Raw genomic sequence first — 20,150 nt, 5'->3', positions numbered from 1 at the left:
GACGGACAGCTTTTGATGCCACGAAGCAATCGGACCGCCGGAGTGGAAAGACGATGCGGTGCCATCGACTGCTCGTGTTTGAAGCGGACATTTGCATGATTGAATTTACGAACGGTACGCTGAAACTCTCTTCAACGTACTGGATAACGAACTCAGTGTCGTCTGAATCAAGGTGTAGCACCATCACAATACCTGTCCACACCGGGGAAAGAACATCCACCTAAACGGCGCAAAAGTGTGAGTATTTTTCGTTATTGGGGCTAACAAAGGTCTCTCAGTCCGTGTGGTCCAAATGCTATCACAGATTTCAGGATTGCGTAAATGGGTTAATTCTCATCTGCGTGACTCTGAACCTTGCGGCCGCTTACGGCACACGAGAGAGTAAAAAAACAACAACAAAAGACAAAATAGAAATTACCGAATCTAGTCCCTAAACTCAGGTGGTGCACTGTTGATAAAAGTACACTTCGTTTAGCATGATCTTAGAAACCAATCTTCAACAGAATATTTATGTAATATGTTGAACATACGTATCCGTTCTTTTCTCTTCACTCATCTGCTTTCATGTTTACAGGTGACTTCCTCAGCGGAGCCTGAAACCCCTTAGGTGAGACAGCATGATCATTGCAACCCACTATTCAGAGCAGACAAATGCTGTGCACCCTCTTTCCAGATTCCTCTTTGATGCACTTTGCATCAAAGTGCATCAAATCCAGTGTCTTGCCTACCATTCGGGCTCTATATATTGTTCACAGGTTTCTTTACCTTTTTTGTTATTTGATTTACAGTTTGCTTTATCATGTGCACAAGTATGATATTGAGGGGGACATTTTCTTGTTTACACTTCTTATCTTATAATCATTGCTCAGTTGGATTACATCATTTGCATTCACCGGAACTGGAGTTGTGTACTGTGTTATTTTCGTCTCTCAAACCAGGGCAGCCCATGTGTATGGCAGCTGAAGTCTTTCACCAGGGTAGCATGCCAGAACAACTCCAGCAAGTGCTCTGCAGGTCCCCTCTAAATTAAAGGAACATACCTTTGATGCACTATGTCCTCATGAGATTTTGTTCCTGCTACAACTCTGCACTTTGTTTCACATTACCAAACAATAACCCTAACAACGATTATCATACCAGTGGTGTACTGCCGTGTTCAACCAGTTCAACTAGCTCTGGACATCCTGCAAGGCTGTGCAGCTACTTCAGCCCTTATTTGCTGATAACACTGGTGCCAATACAGTTGTTAGATGAGCTGTGTGACAGTGTAAAATAGAACATATCCTGTGATTAAAAATAAAAATTATACATATATAGCATATAATGTGTATATGTAGATGTTAGGTCTTAGTTATTGTACTATTTGAGCTAAATGTCGACATGCAAACTACCGTAGCATGTAACAAAATCATCTATGAGTGCCACCGAGGGGGTTGCAAAAATTTTCGTGCCATCTTGTCCACTTTAAAGAAATACACATTTCTGTGCAAGGTGCCTACTATTTACTTCTGGACATAAAACGGGTTGAGTAATCTCTCTAACCGAATGTGTTTAATGCATTATTTGTAATAGTGTAGTTCACATATTCAATCCAGAAAGCTACTCTTTTCTCAAGAGAGCTTACGTTTACAAAAACATTTTTTTTTTTTAAAGGTGCTTCCGAGCTTGACAGGGAGCGCGACGCCAACCGTATAGAGAGTTCTCCTGCGGAGGAACAGGTATGCCTCGCACCTCCCTGTGAAGAGACGCGTACTTCGTTTTCTGCGATAATACGCATCCGTACATGTTGGGACGGGAGCGAAGGCGGCCCTCTCGCAGTGCAAGACTTCCGATGTGCAATAACTTTTGAACTCGGGATCGCACACACATAAGATTTTGCGTGGTGTGTTCCGGAGACAAATCCCCGCACGATCAAACATGATTCGTCCAAAAAGTGAGAAAATCCGGGAACTAAGACTCCATTACGTTGATAGCAACACAAAAGCAACAGGAAAAGCACGCGACTTGAGCGCGAAGAAAACCACAGTTTGCGCTTTCCCTACTTCCCGCCTTCTCAAGAGGCGCGACAAAGACGCGACGGACGTATCCCGTTCCTTTCGTATTGTTGTGAGGGTAACGGTATCTTCCATTCGGCAATGAGATATTTTTGCGCTTTTGTGCTCCTTTAAGCAGGGAAAGATAACAGGTATGGTAACCGGAATGGAAACGGTATTATACCGGAAATATAACAGGTAACGGTAACAGAAACGGTTATTGCACACTCAGAATACCTGAGACGGAAACGAAAATAATTCACGGTAATAATGCGGGTAACGCAAGAGATAAATTATTACAATCTTTTACCGTATCATTTAGATAAACATGAAATAAAGCTTAATGAAGCGAGCTAAAGTTAACTGAGGAACTAAAACTAGCATGTAAGCACGTCGAGCCCATTTATTACGATCTTCGATATAACGATGATTCCGATATTACGATCAAATTGCTGTTTCCCGTCAGCTCACCCATTGAAGTACATGTAAACAAGACACCGCTATAACGATCACCGCTAAAGCGTTTGCTCGCATACAGCGATCAGAATTCTCCCGGCGGCCGGTAAAGCGCGTGAAAATCGAAAAGCAAGATTAAATACGATGGCATTTTCAAGAGCCTTAGCATCAGTGAGCGTGAAAACGCAGTGCGTTTATCCGCGCATAACTGCCGGGGAGCAGATGCGCGCGTTGTAAGACGCCCGACTCCGAAAAGACGGAAGTGGCACGGAGAAGTAGAGGGGGTTGTTTCCTCTCCACACCATAGAAATCTTCTAATCATCTTATCTTCTAATCATAAGATTTCTATGCTCCACACCGTTCTCTCGCCTTAAAGTTTTCTTTCTGGTTTGCTGCGTGCTACGACCACTACGACTGCGTGGCTGCACGTGCTGGACGGATTTTGTACTGCTGCAAGACCGTTGCGAAGCACCGTGGCTTTCAAAACGTTTGTTGGCAGACAGTTGCGTATCGCCAGCCAAACACGTGTCGACGAATTACCCGTGAGGGAGGTGCGTTCCGATGGACAATGATGATGACTACGGCACTGGATGACGCGCAATGGACGAAGTCGACGATCTCAAAAGGTGCGGAACCTCACATGGTGTCGGCTTGGATAAGCTTTCGACACAAAGCTGCGACAATTTAGAACTAGATAAGATGCGTTTGCGCTCGCAAGAAACGCGCGTTCTACTTGTGCCGATCTACTTTGATTCCGACCGGCAATTTCGCGAACGCCCTTTTTTAACGATAACTCTGATATAACAATCGGATTTCGCTTTCCCGTCAATATTGTTGCAAACGGGCTCGACTTAAATGGATAGCATTGTTCTTACCAGGGTTGCGGAGTTGCCACTCCGGAGTTGGAATGATTCCGGAATCATTCCTGATTTATCAGAGCCTGGAATGGAATGGCGGTAACTGTCCTGGGAATGGAATGGGGATGGAAATGGAATGGGGATGGAATTGGAATGGAAAGGTCTGGGTGCTCCGGTGGTATTTTTTATTTCAACCCACTGGTTTCTGCCCACGCGCCCTTTGGACACACGCACCACACCTGCACATGGTCAAGAGCGAAATAATACTGTTCAATATTCGGCATGTATAAACGGGGCTCCCTTTCTCTCTCATTTCGAAAATAATAATACATGGAAGCTCTCCGTGATCACCCAGAACCCCACGCAGCTTCAGCAGACGTAGAACGAGTATTTTTCACAGCTTCGCATATTATGACAGCACATCGAATTTGCTTATCTTATCTTATCAGGCACCTCTTTCCAGCATCCCACGCTTGTAAACCGGAACACACGATATTCCTGATCAACAACATTGCTCACGTGTCCGAATTAAAATAAAAAGGTTATCATCGCAGGTAGTATAGTGTATCGATGTTGTTGTGATGTTAGGATCCTTTCCGCACCTTGTCTTTGTGCTCTTTCCGAGCTGGGTAATGCCAAACTCTTCTAAGACTGCTCTTCTAAGACTGCTGCTTCTAAGACTGCTGCTAAGACTGCTGACTGCTAAGACTGCTTCTAAGACTGCTGGGCTTGCCAGTACGGTTGCCTTTTTCTTTCTTTCGTTTTTATTGATGGAATTAAAGCAATGGAATGGGGTTGCCAAGCCATTCCAGGAGTGGGAATTGACCACACCTTTCCACTCCGAGGAATTGTAAGGAATGGAATTATCACAAATCTCGATTCCTAGGAATGGAATTGGAACGGAATTGGTGGCCCCATTCCGCAGCCCTGGTTCTTACACAATTATTCGCAAGTTGCAAGCGTGAGTAACATTCGTGAAGACCATGTTCATATTAGATGTTCAAAGAAACCACATATATATTTTTTTTTTGAATAAAAGTTGTGTTTGTGTGTTATGTACACGTATCCCCAGAGATCGTTTATAAATTGCAGTCGTTTGAAGAGACTAATTCGAGGCGCCTCCACATTGTCAGGCTTCTTGAGAAGGAGAGGGAAAGAGTACATTGTGGTTTCTTTCGCTCATAAATCACGAACAAAGCGAGGGATGAATCCCTTTCCTTATGTGTGGGTGTCAAGGTTATGGCACAAATGTTTGCATTTTAGTGTCCCTTTAATATGCGCACTCTGATGTCAAAGGTATAGCACATGGACAGAATATAACCTAACAGCTGGTGTCTACGAACAACAAGGATGGCTTAAAACACCTGTGCAAAAACTGCATAATGACAAAGAGACACAAAATGTAAGGCAAAAAGCTTCAAGATGACCTGTGACTGTGACCAATGCACTCTACCAGTGTGCATTTTATTCATACTGTTGAAGCAACAATATTGTGTACACAACTGGCTATCGTTGTGCTCAGGCCAACGTAACATTTTTTTCCGCAAAAGTACTACGTTGCTATGGCCTTGTCATTGTGAGTGATCGTGTGTCCCTTGTTCTTTGGTTGCGATGCCGCAAGCAGGAAAAGCCAACTAAAAGCTCTGCCTGTTTTCTTTCGGATCACCCGATACTGACCATACAACAAAGACTGTATAGTATGATATTTCACGTTTCACATATTGTATGTCCTGTTTCAAAGCGAGAATGGGACACATTTCATTGGTCATGGACTGTGTAAACTTCGACAACAAATTGCTAGCACCACAATGTTGTACGATACTCATTTTGTGATGTAAAACCACGAATTATCAACAAAGATGTACAGAACAGCTGTGACATCCCTACGCACACAACATACAAACACTCTTCTTGAAGGCACTTTGTCCTGAGACCTCATCTTGCGAAACCTCTTGAAAATTACAGGTAGTATATGAGGAGAGAACCTCAGTGTTAGAATTGATGTTCATAAGGATGGAAATGTCTTCAGAAAAAATCGTATCTCATAGTGATCACACATACTGCAATATATTACTGTACCACGGAAAGCAGACACTGACAAAAATTGAAAGCTCAGGAGACTCTCGCCATGCATGACCAGAGATAATTTGCATTGCAACAACTTGGAAATAATTAATTATAATAATTAATAATGATTAATAGTTACTGTTTGCCTTGGTTAGAATTAATCAACAGAGCTACAGAATTACTCAGCAGAGTTAAAGTAAAGTGTCGCTAGTGCTTTCCAATATGATCGATTTTCAGTATTTGAGGTCACTACTCAAGGCCTTTGATCGAGGATAATCGAGATTCCAGGCCAGGAATCAGTCTACTGACAGAGCAGCCAGGATGAAACGAACAGCAGGTCATGGACCACCTAAGTCGGCTATGCGACACCTGTTGATGTTGTCCAGAAACAGTGAGACTTCCTGGGCAAGTCACCATCTGAACAAGGAGGTGGGAGCACTTCGGTGCTCCTTTGAGCTCATACACAGTTGTCAGTTGTATTTCTTGAAATTCGTTGGCTCTAATAGGATTGGGTGATGTACAATATTTTCTTACGTATAATGTGCACCCCTGAATACTAGTGGCATTTGAAAAATGTCTGACGCATAAAGCACACCACGGAGGTGAAAATAACGGCACTGATAGCCAACAGGAACTACATCGCCATCAATATCCACATCATTTTTGAAAATTGGGGGATATAAATAGGGTTTTATTTCAGGAGCTGTAAAACGGGGTAAAATCGGGTGATATCGGGTGGAAAAGCAGATTTTTAGGTCGAAAATAAAAAACAGAGTGGTTCTCGCATTTTAGATGATCACCAGATATGAGACAGACATGCGGAGTGTGCAGTGCTTAGCATTCGGCAGTGCTCGTATTGGTGGCCACCAAGTTAGTTCTCAGGTTTTTTCGGGTTTTACCCTAAGTGACGATGATGCAAATCAGGGGGTAAAAATTGGTTTTACTCTAAAACACAGGGCTTAATTACATCTATCACTGACGTGATCTCTGCTTGAGGCACTCAAACTCAGATCTGACAGAGTCGGTGTCATAGTAAACTGCAGTCTCATCACCTTTTTTTTTTTCACCTGCCCTGGTTAGTTGATTTAAAAAATTATAAATGTGGTTCATTATTCTGCCTCCCATCCCTTCTAAACAACCTTAGTTTTCTCACACGAGTTGAGGAACACTGGCATCTCGTCGGTGTCCCAAGCTACCTGGATTCACTTTGTTACCTTCACTGGTTCACTGGTTACCTTCGTCTGCAATGCCTCTGTCCACTCGTCATGTACTCATGGTTATCGTCTTTCATACAGTTTTTCAGTATCAGCTCGGGACAAGAGCATATGAGAATTATTCCTCTAGGCCAGCGGGCCACCATTTCGGGCCAGCTTTCCCAATTTTCCTGACCGGGGAGCACAACGTGCACATTGTGCATTCATTAATAATGCAAATTAATTAATTATGTGAAATACAGTAATAGCTTTGTACAAAAAATCCAGTGTTTTTTTTTTTTTTTTCATGTCTAGAAAGTTTTTGTGAAACAACAGTTGAAACAGAAAGTAAAACATTTGGTCTTTTTTAAAGTCCCAACAATAGTTTGACTACCATGCTTGTAGTCGACTGTACTGGCACTGGGGCAGCACAACAAGTTATTACCCTTCCAAATTTTAGTAAAATATTACAGCCAGCAGTGCTAAACACTTAAAAAACACTGGACAGTGGGAGTTTTTGTGACTTCAAATCATAAGAAGTAAATAGATTAGATACTAATTATTGATATCATGATGTGCCTTCACAGTATTTGTACCCTTGCCGACAGATCCCTATGTCTTTTTAACGACTGTGAAACAACAACGTACACAAGGGTAGAGGGACACTGATGATAAGTTTTTGCCGACTTTGCAGCTTTACTTGAAGCACTACGTTTGAGCATGCTTGTTCTGTATGTCTACCTAATGTATCCCAGCTACGTAGAAGGTAATCAACTCACCATAGATAGGGCAAACAGTAATATTTTCTGTGTTGTCAGGCCAAGAGTAACTTTAGGGATAAGTTTGTGGACTAATTCTTCTAATTTTAGGAGCCTTGTCTGCTTTGCGTGAGGCACAATATTTACTAGGTACTGGCAAGCTATGCACACATCTTTTTTCAGCTTTTGCACAACAACAAAAGGCAATAATTGGCAGTAGAGAAACTGCAGGGTACAGCACCATATATACTAATGGAACATGCAGCACAAGGCCACATTGTACCAGTGTACACCTGCTTTCATATTTGCAGACCATGAAATCCTAAATGTCACAACATCTCAAGAAAGCCCCATCTGCACTGCATTTTGTCCACTTTGTACATTTGTCATTCAGTAAATGAATCCAGTTACAGTTATAGGCAATGTTAATAAATGGATTAAACAACTTCTGCACACATTGGCAGAACACTTTCTGCTAAGCCTCGATGTGCCTGTGCAAATGTAGTCACTCAGCTGGGACTACATGCAATCATGTTTAGTCCTATTCCTTACTTGCCCCCTTTACAATCCTGAGTAAGCAGTTATACATATTATTTATGGACTTAGGAGGCAAGATGCACCATTGTCATGGTTTAGCACAAAACAGGTGTCCACCACTGAAGTAGGCTGGCAAGTGTTGCATAGAGACTGGGATCTACACCATTTAAAACATACTGCAAGCATCCGACCATACAATAATACTGTATGCGTACACCCTTGTGTCATCGGGTTTAATGTTTTTTTGAGAGTCAGGACAAAAATTGTGTTTTATTTCAGGAGCTGTAAAACAGGGTAAAATTGGGTGATATCAAGTGGAAAATAAAAGAGAGAGCATCTCGAAATTTCAGATGCACACGAGGCGGCTTGCGGGTGTGCTGAATGTGCAGTGCTGAGCGTTGCTGTACCGGTTGTTCAATTTGTACTTTGGCAAGCTCATCTTTCGGGGTGTTCGGGTTTTTACCAGGTTCAATGCCGAAACAGTAGGCTCTATGTATGCAGCACTAAACGTTCCAACTCTCCTCGGAAGCAGAACAGTAAACTGGCTTCACCGTGCCTATAACGTGTGAGCTAGGGCAAGCCGGAATGCATTTTCTGCATGAACGTTCAAACAGTTGCAGGTGTGTGCCATCCCTCTTAAATATCACAGAAAAAAATAATAATAACAATAATAAAAAAAAGCCAGAAAGTCTTTGTCCTGATGCTGCACAGGTACCGCTAAAATGGCAAGCATGTAGACTCACAGCAGTTCCCAATCATCTTCCACTGTACGTGCACGTGGTACCGTTTCAGTGGCGGGTGTATTCCCCTGGCATGGCAGCACATAGTGGCTCAGCCGCAGTGCACATCCCTCAGTAGAGATACCCCACAGGCAGTCGTCCACAGATGCTGACAAGAGAGTACAAGGTCAGGCTTTCTTCATCATGAAGGACACTCTTCCTCAGTGGTGGGTGGGGAAGTGAGGGTGAGGTGAAGGGAAAAGGGCGTTTCCGCAAAAGTCAACTTTTCAGCCTTCGGAGTAATCCATCTGCTGTTATGTGTCGCAGAAACAAGAAGGAGGTTTTGTGGTCTTTACTCTTTAGCCGTAAGAATGCAATGATTTATGTTTAGAGCCAGAAGTTTTCGGGAAATTTTTTTTTTCTAAATTTGGGGGGTAAAAATTGGGTAAATAAACATGTGCACTAAATTCATGCGAATTCGGGTGAAAAAGCTTCCAGTATGCCAAATTCGGGGAGAAATCGGGCTCAGTTACTCAAACTAACTGTAGCGGTTTGGTACAAACGGTGATGTAACTGCATTTGCTGCCAAACAAGTAAGTTAGTGCATTCCTACAGACATCCCAGTGAGGGGAATTTGCCGGGTAAAAATCAGGTTTCACCCTAGAGAGTCAATTCGGGGTGAAAATTCGGGGAAGAATCGGGTAAAACCCTAAAACTTCAGGCTCTATTTATTTTATGTTTCAGAGTTCACTGTTTCCATAATCCAGTGTCTCTCAACCGGGGGTCCGTGAGCAGGATACTGTTCAGAACCCGCAAGTGCTGCTTGACCACCTACCAAGGCTCACTCTCGGACAGCTTTGTTATCAAACCGTGCTCAACATTTGATGGATTGACATCGAGACCGTAGGACGTAGGATCGAGATAGGACGTAGGATCGTTGACGGTCATGCAAAGAGTGGAGCCAGCAGCTGTCGTCTTCACCGGTTGCTCAACCCAACAATTTCTCCACATCACAAATTTGCTTTTCTCTTGTGTTTTGAAAGCATCACAAGCACTTGCTAAGTCGGAGCTACACTTCGGAGAAACTTTGGATCTACTCTCCTGCATCATTTACATTTACAAGCAGCAGTGGCGACCTAGAACGTGTTATCTGTGGGTAAGTATTGTGAAACAGTTGAATGAATCCGGCAAACCTCAAGCGACAAAACAATAAACAATTAAATAAATTATAATTAAACAACCAAATAGTCAGTTACAGATAACAAAGCGTTACTACGTGTACGACGTCTAGTTTGCCTCACCCACTTCTACACAGTGTAGTAGGATCCCTGAAGTCGTGCTGGAGACGATCACTGGTTCCCTCGAAGTACATAAGATCAGAACCATTGCCGTAATTCGATGCTGTTTTCAAAAGGCTGTGAAATAGCATGCAGTTGTGTTTGATCCTACTGTGTATAGAATACAGGGTGTTTCAGTAACCATAAAAAAAAAAAAAAAAAGAGCCCTGCAGAAAGGTATGCGATCGACATTTATCTGTGGGAAAATTTTACCACGAACTCTAAGTAATTTTATTGAATTTTAATTAAAATTAATTTAATTTGTTGAATTGCCAACTGGCGTTGGCTTTGCAAATGTCAGGGCTGACATTTGCAAAGCCAATGCCAGTTTTTTTGCCAGAAACTAAAATCCGTGTGCCATATTTACCCCCTTCCACTATAAAATGCACTGCCTATTACAATGGTAATACGTACTAGCTGAAGAAGAAGTGTAAACTAGAGCAGTGTGAATAGCAAAATTTCCATTGCGAATAGTTTACGAATATTTCACTTACACTTCTGAACCCGAATAATTTCTTCAGCTGGCGAATTGAATTCGAATAATCAGAAAAGGCCCAATTCAAATAATTTTGAATACCTCATGGTGAAATATTTTGGTGTGTTGTGCTCATAAGATGATGTTCTGCTCCAAACACATGAACCTTTTCAACTAGCATAACATATTGTGAGAGGAGGGTCCCTCTGTGTTGTGTATGGTAGACTGCAATAGTGAGATGAACTGCATTAAGAGTTAAGTCAACATGTTCCATGCAGCCTGCTTTGTGTGCATCTCCTCATTTTTATATTTACATTGTGAATGTCCTGTACTTTTTTTAGAAGCTGCACATATTTCCATCTGTTACTGAACATAACTCTCAAAGTTGGGAGTACATTTACTAGAACTTGCAATGCCCAGAGTCAAGTGTTGACCATGAGCTCACAAAATTTGTACTCTCTAGTAACAGAATATTGTAAACAGTGTAAAGTGGGCTTCACCGAACGCTCGAGAGTAATGAGGTGAAGCCGACTTGCAGAATGGAGCCGCACACCAAAAAAGCAATGGCAGCAACGTGAAGTGGGCTTCACCTAACTCTTGGATGCAATCAGGCGAAGCCAACTTGCAGAATGGCGATAACGATACCTCGCTTCGGTACTATTGGAAAAATATTCCAAAATTTCGAATACTGAAAATAGGTTGCGATTAGCATTCGAATAGCATCAGATATTCGTTTCATATTCGAAATTTCGAATACTCGCACAGCTCTAGTGTAAACCATTATTACGAGATGCACAAATTGTCAGCCGCACACAGTTCTCTAGAAGCTGCAGAAGAAAATAGTGACCCACCTATTTCAGTTTCCCTCTCCCTGCCCTTTTTTATTTTTTATTTTTCAGATTACTGTGGCATTGTAAGCTTGCCGCTGCTATCAGCAGACGCACTGAAAAGGAATCAGACAGGGGAAGGGCTGTGTCCTCCTCGCCCCCTTTGCACACCTGGAGATTGGGGGGAGGGGGTTGCAACTTTTTTTTTCTTCTAGCTATTACCATTTTAGTAGAAACGAATTTTGTAGTACAGTGGGTAGTGGAGTAAACCCAACATGCGCTTTCTGTTTATGGCAAAAAAAGTTAACGTCAACTAGGAGGATTTTGGGGAGTTCAATTCAGGAAATGAAATTTATTTCAATTAAAGTTTGATAAAGCAACTTGCAGCACGTGGCAAAAATGCCCTATAGATAAATGTTCTTGGTTGCATATTTTTCAATAGTGTGCGTTTTGTGTTAAAATTCTTTGACGTGGTTAATGTAACACCCTGTATGTTTAGACGTGTACATGCTTGTGTTTCAGAGTTTTATGTTCTATAGTTTATGTGTTAGTTTAACCGAAAATACAAGGCTCCTTGTATGTTGTGGTAGTGATTCTGGCAGTTTACATTCACTAATTGCAACGGATTTAGATTAGCAAAGCTAATTCTCGAAATTTTGTTCCTATATGCTAGAAGTAACAACAAAATTATAAAACACTGAAGCTTTCCTTTAATGGTTACAAGCTTTCATGCAGTGGACTGCATTTCGTCAGGTACAAACACAACAGCATTGGAGTTACAAATATATATACACTCGGGTGACACACGTGAACATACAAAAAGGGTGGTCGCAAACCCGCGGGCACAGTAGAAGGGATAATGGAAGGAATGCAGAAACCGGACATGATTCAAAGGAAAAGACGCGAAACCAGTTGAAACTGGCAGCAAAGGTGGCACATGGGAAGCGGCATATTATCAGTGCCAAAGGGATTGGGATCCAACCCGATTGGGAAGGAACGCTAAGCCAGTGGGAAAAGAGCGAAAGTGACCTCCAGAGAACAATATGTCTAGAATGTGTATGCTTAGAAGGGGACACAGTGTTTGGGTGAAGCGGCTATAGTGGGAGATATACGTTAATGGCTAATCAATTGATGTCAATGACGTTGGAGTCACTCCAATCAATCCAACCTCATGAACTCAATATCAGCCCGGGTACCCTTCATCAATTGATTAACCATTAACGTATATCTCCCACTATAGCTGCTTCACCCAAACACTGTGTCCCCTTCTAAGCATACACATTCTAGACATATTGTTCTCTGGAGGTCACTTTCGCTCTTTTCCCACTGGCTTAGCGTGCCTTCCCAATCGGGTTGGATCCCAATCCCTTTGGCACTTATAATATGCCGCTTCCCGTGTGCCACCTTTGCCGCCAGTTTCAACTGGTTTCGCGTCTTTTCCTTTGAATCATGTCCGGTTTCTGCATTCCTTCCACTATCCCTTCTACTGTACCACCCTTTTCCAGCCACGTGGTATTTGTCATCCCTCTGTTAATTTATACCCTTTACCCTCTCCCTTTTCGTATGTTCATGTGTGTCATCCGAGTGTATATATATTTGTAACTCCAATGCGGTTGTTTTTGTACCTGACGAAATGCAGTCCACTGCATAAAAGCTTGTAACCATTAAAGGAAAGCTTCAGTGTTTTATAATTTTGTTGTTACTTCTGTCAAGTGGACCTTGACCCAACCCTCTACATCCTTCCTATATGCTACTAAGAAATCGTTGTACGGTTCACCAACTTTTGCAAACGCAGGCTTGCCTTCCAGAGAAACATACCCTGTTTACAGGAAGCTTTCTGTATTCGCATGTAATGCAACGATAATGTTTTGTATGTTCATCAACAAAAATGCGCTTGGCTGCACGCGTAAACCCCTATTTTTGCAGTTATGTCAAATAAGATCATGGGGTCTATGCCTTAAAGAAGGACTGCACTGAGGTGACCCCCCAATTTTCTTTTTCTTTTTTTTCGGTGCAGAGTGTTCTTCAATGAATAAAATGAATTCCTGCAAAAGTACAAGGAGCCCAGGTGACCTACAGAGCGAGCGCGAGGGCTCTGTTCCTCACACTTTTGAAAAATTCTGCTCCTCGTGAAAAGAGCGCATCGCAGAATGAGAGGACATCGTGACGTATGCTACTCCCCCCCACGTGACCAGTGACGCACAGCTCAAGCATGTATAAGTAGGGAGTGACTTTTTCGGGTTAAACCCGATTCCGCCCGGTTATTCCCCCCCGAACTGACCTCCGACAAATTTGGGTTACACCCGATTTCTCCCCGAATTCCAGTCACTATGAAATCTTCAAGTGACGTTTCCACTGAAGACGGACAAAGATTGCCACGTGTAACACATGTAAAAATGGGTCACTTACGTTCCCAGCAATACACCCATGTGTGTCAACACTGTCTATGCCTTCGGAGATTACCGCTGGAAGGTCACGATCCCGCAAAAAAACAAAAAAAGAGAGATTTGGAAGGACTTAATATACAAGAGGAGAAACAAAAACACCCGATAACACCCGAAGGCACAATTATCGCCCGATTTCTCCCCGAATTACAGATTTAAAAATAGCGCCCGATTGTTACCCTCCGAATCTGAGAAAGACATTTAACCCGAAAAAGTCACTCCCTATGTATAAGCAGCGCGTGACCTGCGAAGAAAAAAACAAAGGAACAAGGCACGGAGCCTCCAATACGTCACGCGAGAATCGTGTTGGGTGTCTGCAGCTGCTTTCTACGACTGTTTTTTGTAAATTCAATTGCACAGCTGTAACACACTCTGGAGCGAAAATATTTTGCGTGGTGACACCTGGTGGACAGCTTGACAGATGAGGCATGATTTCGAGCGACATTAAATGTCACCTCATTGCTTCTTTAACGTCTCAGTATAGACCATGACCTACTAGATTATAACGACCATGTCATAGGCACCCCTTCCTAGCGCCGCATTTGGAAGATAGTGGTGGCGCTACTCATCGGCCCGGTTATTGCTCCCTCAATTTCTGCAGTACTTTGTACATCAGCTTACCTTAGTATCTTTGTACAAGCGGTGAATGTCCCACGAGAGATGCTTCTTTCTAAAGTTCATTATCATCATCATTCTACACGTTTTCATAGGAGCTGTTGCTGTCATGTGCTACGGTAGTTGTACGTCCGCTTCTGCACGCTCAAAATTCAAATTTCCATTGTCCAATCATGACATAGATCTGACGGGCCGATGAGTAATGCCCCTAGTGGATCCTGCGTACGGGCTCCTCATAGGGGTTGCCAATTATGACATGGTCTTTATAATCTAGTAGGTCATGGTATAGACACAATACCTTATTGTGAAAGGTTTCCCGTCAATTCTTCACAAGTCAACCGATAGAGGAACATGAAGCCAACTAACAAAGAACAAAACGTGGATGACGACAAAGAGGGACATATCTTAAAGGTAACCGTTACCACGTTATGAAGGATAGGATATGTTATCGTTCCCTCTACTAGGTTACGAAGTATATACTCACCACTTATTGATGCGAGTGTTCCGGGCACTTTCTTCCAGTAGTCGCCCACATAATTTGTTGGGCCGATGTTGAACCGTCGAAACACGTCTCCAGAAACACCCAAAGCCCAGACAGCACTCGCACTGACACAGAGTCCCTTAGCTTGCACTCCTCCCACTTCGAGCCAACCCGTGCCGATCTGAAGTTCGGGGAAGATACCCTCGCGAACAAACACACGCTTTTTGGAGTCCACCGCCCAAACCATGTAGCTCTGAGGTCCAACATGCACCTGTTACAAAAGACGTGTCAATGGTACATAGCTGTGCACCTGGTAGGATTATACTTAGGGCCCAGTGTTTTAGGGTAAAATCCGATAAAATGCGCTCTTACCCCCCCCGATTTGCATTATCATCACTTAGGTTAAAAACCCCAAAAACTAACTTGGTAAAATGCAAATTCAGCCACCAATGCCGGCACTAGGGGACGCTATGTTTCACATCACATGTTCATGTAAAATACGAGGAGCACTCCTATTTTTTTATTTTCCACCCGAAAATCTCCTTTTCTATCCAATATATACCCGATTTTACACTGTGTTACGGCCCCTGAAACAACTCCCGATTTTCAAAAAAACATAAAACCCGAAAACACAGGGCCCTAATTATACTTAGGCTTGGGTGTGTTTTAGGGTTAAACCCGGCAGAGTCCAGGTTAATGGGTTAGGACGGGTTAAACCCGTTGTAAAGTGACACTGATGCAGGTTTGGAGGGAAAAATGGGTTTTGCCACGTTTAACCCTAAAACAAAAATGCAATAATTAATAATTATACTAATTAGGAAAAGTGGCACTAACAGCTGTCATGTGAGGAGCGGTGTCCTGGTTGTCGAGCACATCCACTGGCAACCACGCCTGGGGAAGGGTCTGTGGAGGAGAGGGCATTGGAAGCCCTAGGCGAACGTAGACGCGTCCGTGAGAGTCGCACGCCCAAGCCACCTCGTGGTTGCAGCTCACATGTACAAGGTGCACTCCAGCTGTGAGACATGGCAGAATTAGAATCGAGCTCGTTCACTGTATAATCTTCAACATAATGGTAGTTCTGATGTCGCAATCGAACTGTAAGTTCCTGTCAGCACGGCCAGTGGGATACATGTCAACAGGACCTCAGTGCAGCAATTGTTGTGAAAGCCATTGCTTGATTATAGTGATCAGAATTCTCCCAGCAGCAAGTAAAATGTATGAAAATTAAGTTAGAGCTGTGCAAAATGCAAAATTTCTATTGTGAATACTGTAAACATATTTTTATTTGCAATGTGTTAATTTTTGCGAATCGTGCTTTCAGTCATTTTCGAAGTTACTTTGAGTATTTAATTTTGCGATTCCAGGGCTGCTGCCTTTTGCAGGATAACCAAGCTGTGTTTGCAAGTACAATTTTTCACGATCTTTTAGCGATCACGAAATCCGAGAAAATTAATACATCGCGAATAAGATACGTTTACAGTAGTTTACAAGTATTTCACTTGCAATGCAAATCGAATCCGAATAATTTCTTCAGACAGTGAATCGAATTCAAATAATCAGAAAATGCCCAATTCAAATAATTTCTAATACCTCATGGTGAAATATTTTGTGGTGCTGTGTAAATAAGATGATATCCTGCTCCAAACAGCCTTTTCTGCCAACTGAGCCTTTTCAACCAGCATAACATACCGTGAGAGAAGGGTCCCCCTGTGTTGTGTATGGTAGATCGTAATATAGTGGGATGAACTGCACTGAAAGTTAGTCAACATGCTCCATGCAGGCTGCTCTGTGTGCATCTCTTCATTGCTATGTTCACATTGTGAATTTCATGTACTTTTTTTAGAAGCTGCACATATTTCCATCTGTTACTGAACGTAACTCTCAAAGTGGGGGTACATTTACCGGAACTTGCAATGCCCATAATATAGTGTCGATCATGACCTCACAAAATTGGTAGACCGTAGTGAGAGAATATTGTAAGCAGTGTAAAGCGGGCTTCACCTAACGGTCGGAAGTAATGAGGTGAAGCCGACTTGGAGAATGGAACTGCACACCAAAAGTGCAATGGCAGCAACGTGAAGTGCGATTCACCTAACTCTTGGATGTAATGAGGCGAAGCCCACTTGCAAATTGGCAATAACGATACCTTGCTTCGATATTAGAAAAATATTGGAAAATTTCGAATACTGAAAATAGGTTGCGAATAGCATCAGATATTCGTTTCATATTCGAAATTTCGAATATTCACACAGCTCTAGAAATATTCCATATGTTATGAAATTAAGAACAAAGGAAGAAGGCCACTTCATGGCACTTTCCAAATAATTGAAGTGGGATGTTTTGACTTGCACATACTTAACAGATGGTACAAGCATGTTTGTTACACAGCACAATTTTAAAAAGTGCCTAAGAGGAGTAACAGTGGTTAGTCCCTCTCGACTCTGCCCTCTCACACTCAAGTTTTTCGGCGATCTCAGTTGCCTCAGCCATTGACCGTCTCCGCATTTTATAAGCTGCTGTGGCTGTATGCAATGACTGCGTCTGCGGATTGGGAAGCATACTGAAAATAAAAGGCAAATGCCTCAAAATGAAGCTGTGCATGCTTGATGAATTTTGTACCAGCATTCCTGTGCAAAACCTCGTTAATCGTTATGAAGTACAGTCTCTATCCAAGTGTTGGTTGGCCGAAAATTGCACTTCTAGCTTGGTCGGAAGAGCCCTGGTGCAATAAATCAAGAACATGGATAATGCCCACATCCAATTGCTTTCAATAGACTTGGTGAATCATTTTCCCTCGTATTTCTTCACTATTTGGCAATTTTAAGATGGCTTTTTTTCAGTTTTTTTTTTTTTTGACATGTAACAAACTATTAATACAACAAGTGAATTTTCTGAGGGCCATTATCCCAGTAACTGACTGAACATATACCATGCAATAACTCACCCAATTGCTTGATGTCAAGGCCTGCCCATCCATTGCCCTGGGAACAGTAGACACTTTGGCCCAAGCGTACCAGAAGCTGTCCATCACATGCAAGTGCCCACAAGCATTCGGGGGAGGCACTTAGCCCTCTAAGAGCTGCAGGAGTTGCAATATTTTTGCACTTTCCATCGGGAAAGATAACCGCCAGTCGACCACCACTGTGCAGCCCCCAGACCACTCCTGCATGAATTCAAGACAAGTTCCATAAGGTCTTTGCATCACTCTGTGGGTATGCTGACACAAATGCACTGTCATCCTTTCCAGGTAGCTGAATACAAGCCACTGCAAGGATGTGGATGCCACTCAGAGCAGGACTGCCCTGCTTACATACACAGTATTTCACCTAAAGTGATAAAAAATTCTAACTGGCAACATACTCGCCAGAGGATTGTGGGACTTTTTGCATTACCTTCTGGAAACTTTTGCCACCATTTAGGAAGGCTTTGGACAATTTTTAATTGAGGGAAATTTATTTTTTTCAATTGAACATTGAAAATTGCCAAGCGATCCTCACTTTTTTTTTACAGGAATATGAAGTCCTCCACTAACAACCACAGATCCAACAAAAACTATGCAGACTATCACAACAGAAATAGTCGAAAAAAATTAGTACAAATTCCGCCTTAGCCCCGCCTGCTTGAATGTCACAAAGAAGAGCACATGTAAGATGTGAGGAGAGGAGGAAGTGTTCCTGCCTCTTGTTTTACCTTTCTTTCCCCCACTTTGGCCTTGATGCTGGTGACAACCGTCTTGTCACAAAGAAGGCTAAACAAATGAAGGCGGGGACACTTCCTCCTCTGAGGTTCGCTTGGCCATTTTCAAGGTTCAATTGAAAAAAAAAAAAAAAGAATTCCCGCAATTAAAAATTGTCCAAAGCCTTCCTCAATGGTGGCCAAAGTTTCCAGAAGGTAATTGCCAAAAGTCCCACAATCCTCTGGCAAGTACGTCGCCAGCAATAATTTTTTATCACGTTAGGTGAAGCACCCTGTATAAACACTAGACATACAGTCGCTAGCCAATTTTTCTGACTTCTATGAGCCATAAAAACGGTCCAATTCGCAAGTCATCCGATTTTTTAGTTGAAGGCAGGTAGGTATCTCCAGGTTTCACCCTAAATCACAAAGCTATGGGTATAGTAGAAGATAGGAAGGTCACCCTTGTCATGAAATGTTCCTCCGGCTTCTAAGTGTGTCCATTTCCTTGCTTCAGGAAGCAAGTGGTCAACATCAGCTTTCTCCCACGAATAGCCTGCAGAGCATCACAGCACAAGTTAGCCATCAACGACACTAGAGTCAAGAGAATGACTGAAAGACGTGCTTACCAGTGATATCACGCTTGCAAGAGTGGAAATGGGTGGCCATAATTTGACAGAACCAGACACCATGACTTCCTGCAGCCAACAGCCACTTCATTCTGCCAAGCACCATATTTGACGCATTGGTGAGCAGCGAGGTAAGGTTCTTCTGCACCTTGGCAAGCGGCGGAGCCCCTTGGAACAAAAACTCATTTAAGTCCAGCTGAAATGAAATGAAATAAGTAAATTTAGGTAAAGCAGTAGAGAACAGACAGTATGCATGGGTCCCCACGTTTTCGGGTTTTATGTTTTCCGAAAACTGGGGGTACAAATCGGGTTTTGTTTCAGGAGCATTTCAGATGAGGTGAAATCGCGCCATATGGGTATAGTATATCGGGTGGAAAATACTGAATAAAGTGCGGATCTCGCATTTCGGACAAACGGCAAGATGCCCAACAGCTGTGCTGATTAGGTATGCAGTGCTTAGTGTTCTCCAGTGCATTTTCAGGGATTTTCGGGTTTTACCCTAAGCAGCAATGATGCAAATCGGAGGGGAAAAAATGGGTTTCAACAGGTTGCACCCTAAAAAACAAGGCCCTAGCTGTATGGACTGGTGTTTGGTGAAGGACAATGAAGGACATTGACTTAGCTTGGGACTAGGGTGGGTAGTGACAAGACACACGATTTTGTGACTTATGGTAAAGAATGTGCAGAAGCATGTTAACTCAGAACTGCTAAATGCATAGAAAAACAAAAGTGTAAATACATATACGGTTATGGAATATTTAATAACTATATAAGAAAAGTGTTGGCCATTGTGGCCAGCCTATTGCTTATCAGATATGTTTCGCATGCTTTCCATCTGCTGAGCGATGTTGCTGACATGAGCCATCAGAGAAACTGACATCGGCATCCTGTCACTTCTTCGCGACCAGCACGTGGGCTTCATTCGTTTAGGGCACATTTGAGAGTGTTACAACCCAATGTCCAGTTTTAGTGAGGGCAGGAAGTCGCTTGAGACTTTTTAAAATTCAGTCTGCTTTCTTTGGAGCATAAAAAAAGAACGTAAGATGT

General features: G+C 42.7%; 1 protein-coding gene across 3 annotated transcripts in view; it reads right to left on the bottom strand.

Annotated features, from left to right (window-relative positions):
- Positions 1–4,762: 4,762 nt before the first annotated feature.
- Positions 4,763–20,150, bottom strand: part of LOC135396831 (tectonin beta-propeller repeat-containing protein 2-like) — a 35,170-nt gene continuing 19,782 nt past the window's right edge. For 2 of the 3 annotated variants that reach the window (XM_064628033.1, XM_064628034.1), the window contains 6 exons: positions 19,104–19,299; positions 18,938–19,030; positions 17,744–17,962; positions 15,634–15,812; positions 14,803–15,070; positions 4,763–8,789 (listed from right to left, as the gene is read on the bottom strand). In XM_064628033.1, the coding sequence (XP_064484103.1) occupies positions 8,641–8,789; positions 14,803–15,070; positions 15,634–15,812; positions 17,744–17,962; positions 18,938–19,030; positions 19,104–19,299 (1,104 nt within the window). In that variant the 3' untranslated portion in view covers positions 4,763–8,640. Of the gene's footprint in view, positions 8,790–8,809; positions 8,932–14,802; positions 15,071–15,633; positions 15,813–17,743; positions 17,963–18,937; positions 19,031–19,103; positions 19,300–20,150 lie in introns of those variants that run through there. The other variant, XM_064628035.1, reaches the window with a different exon arrangement.

The sequence above is a fragment of the Ornithodoros turicata genome, chromosome 6, assembly GCF_037126465.1.
Source record: "Ornithodoros turicata isolate Travis chromosome 6, ASM3712646v1, whole genome shotgun sequence".
Lineage (NCBI taxonomy): Eukaryota > Metazoa > Arthropoda > Arachnida > Ixodida > Argasidae > Ornithodoros > Ornithodoros turicata.
This window is presented reverse-complemented; position numbering and strand designations above follow the sequence as displayed.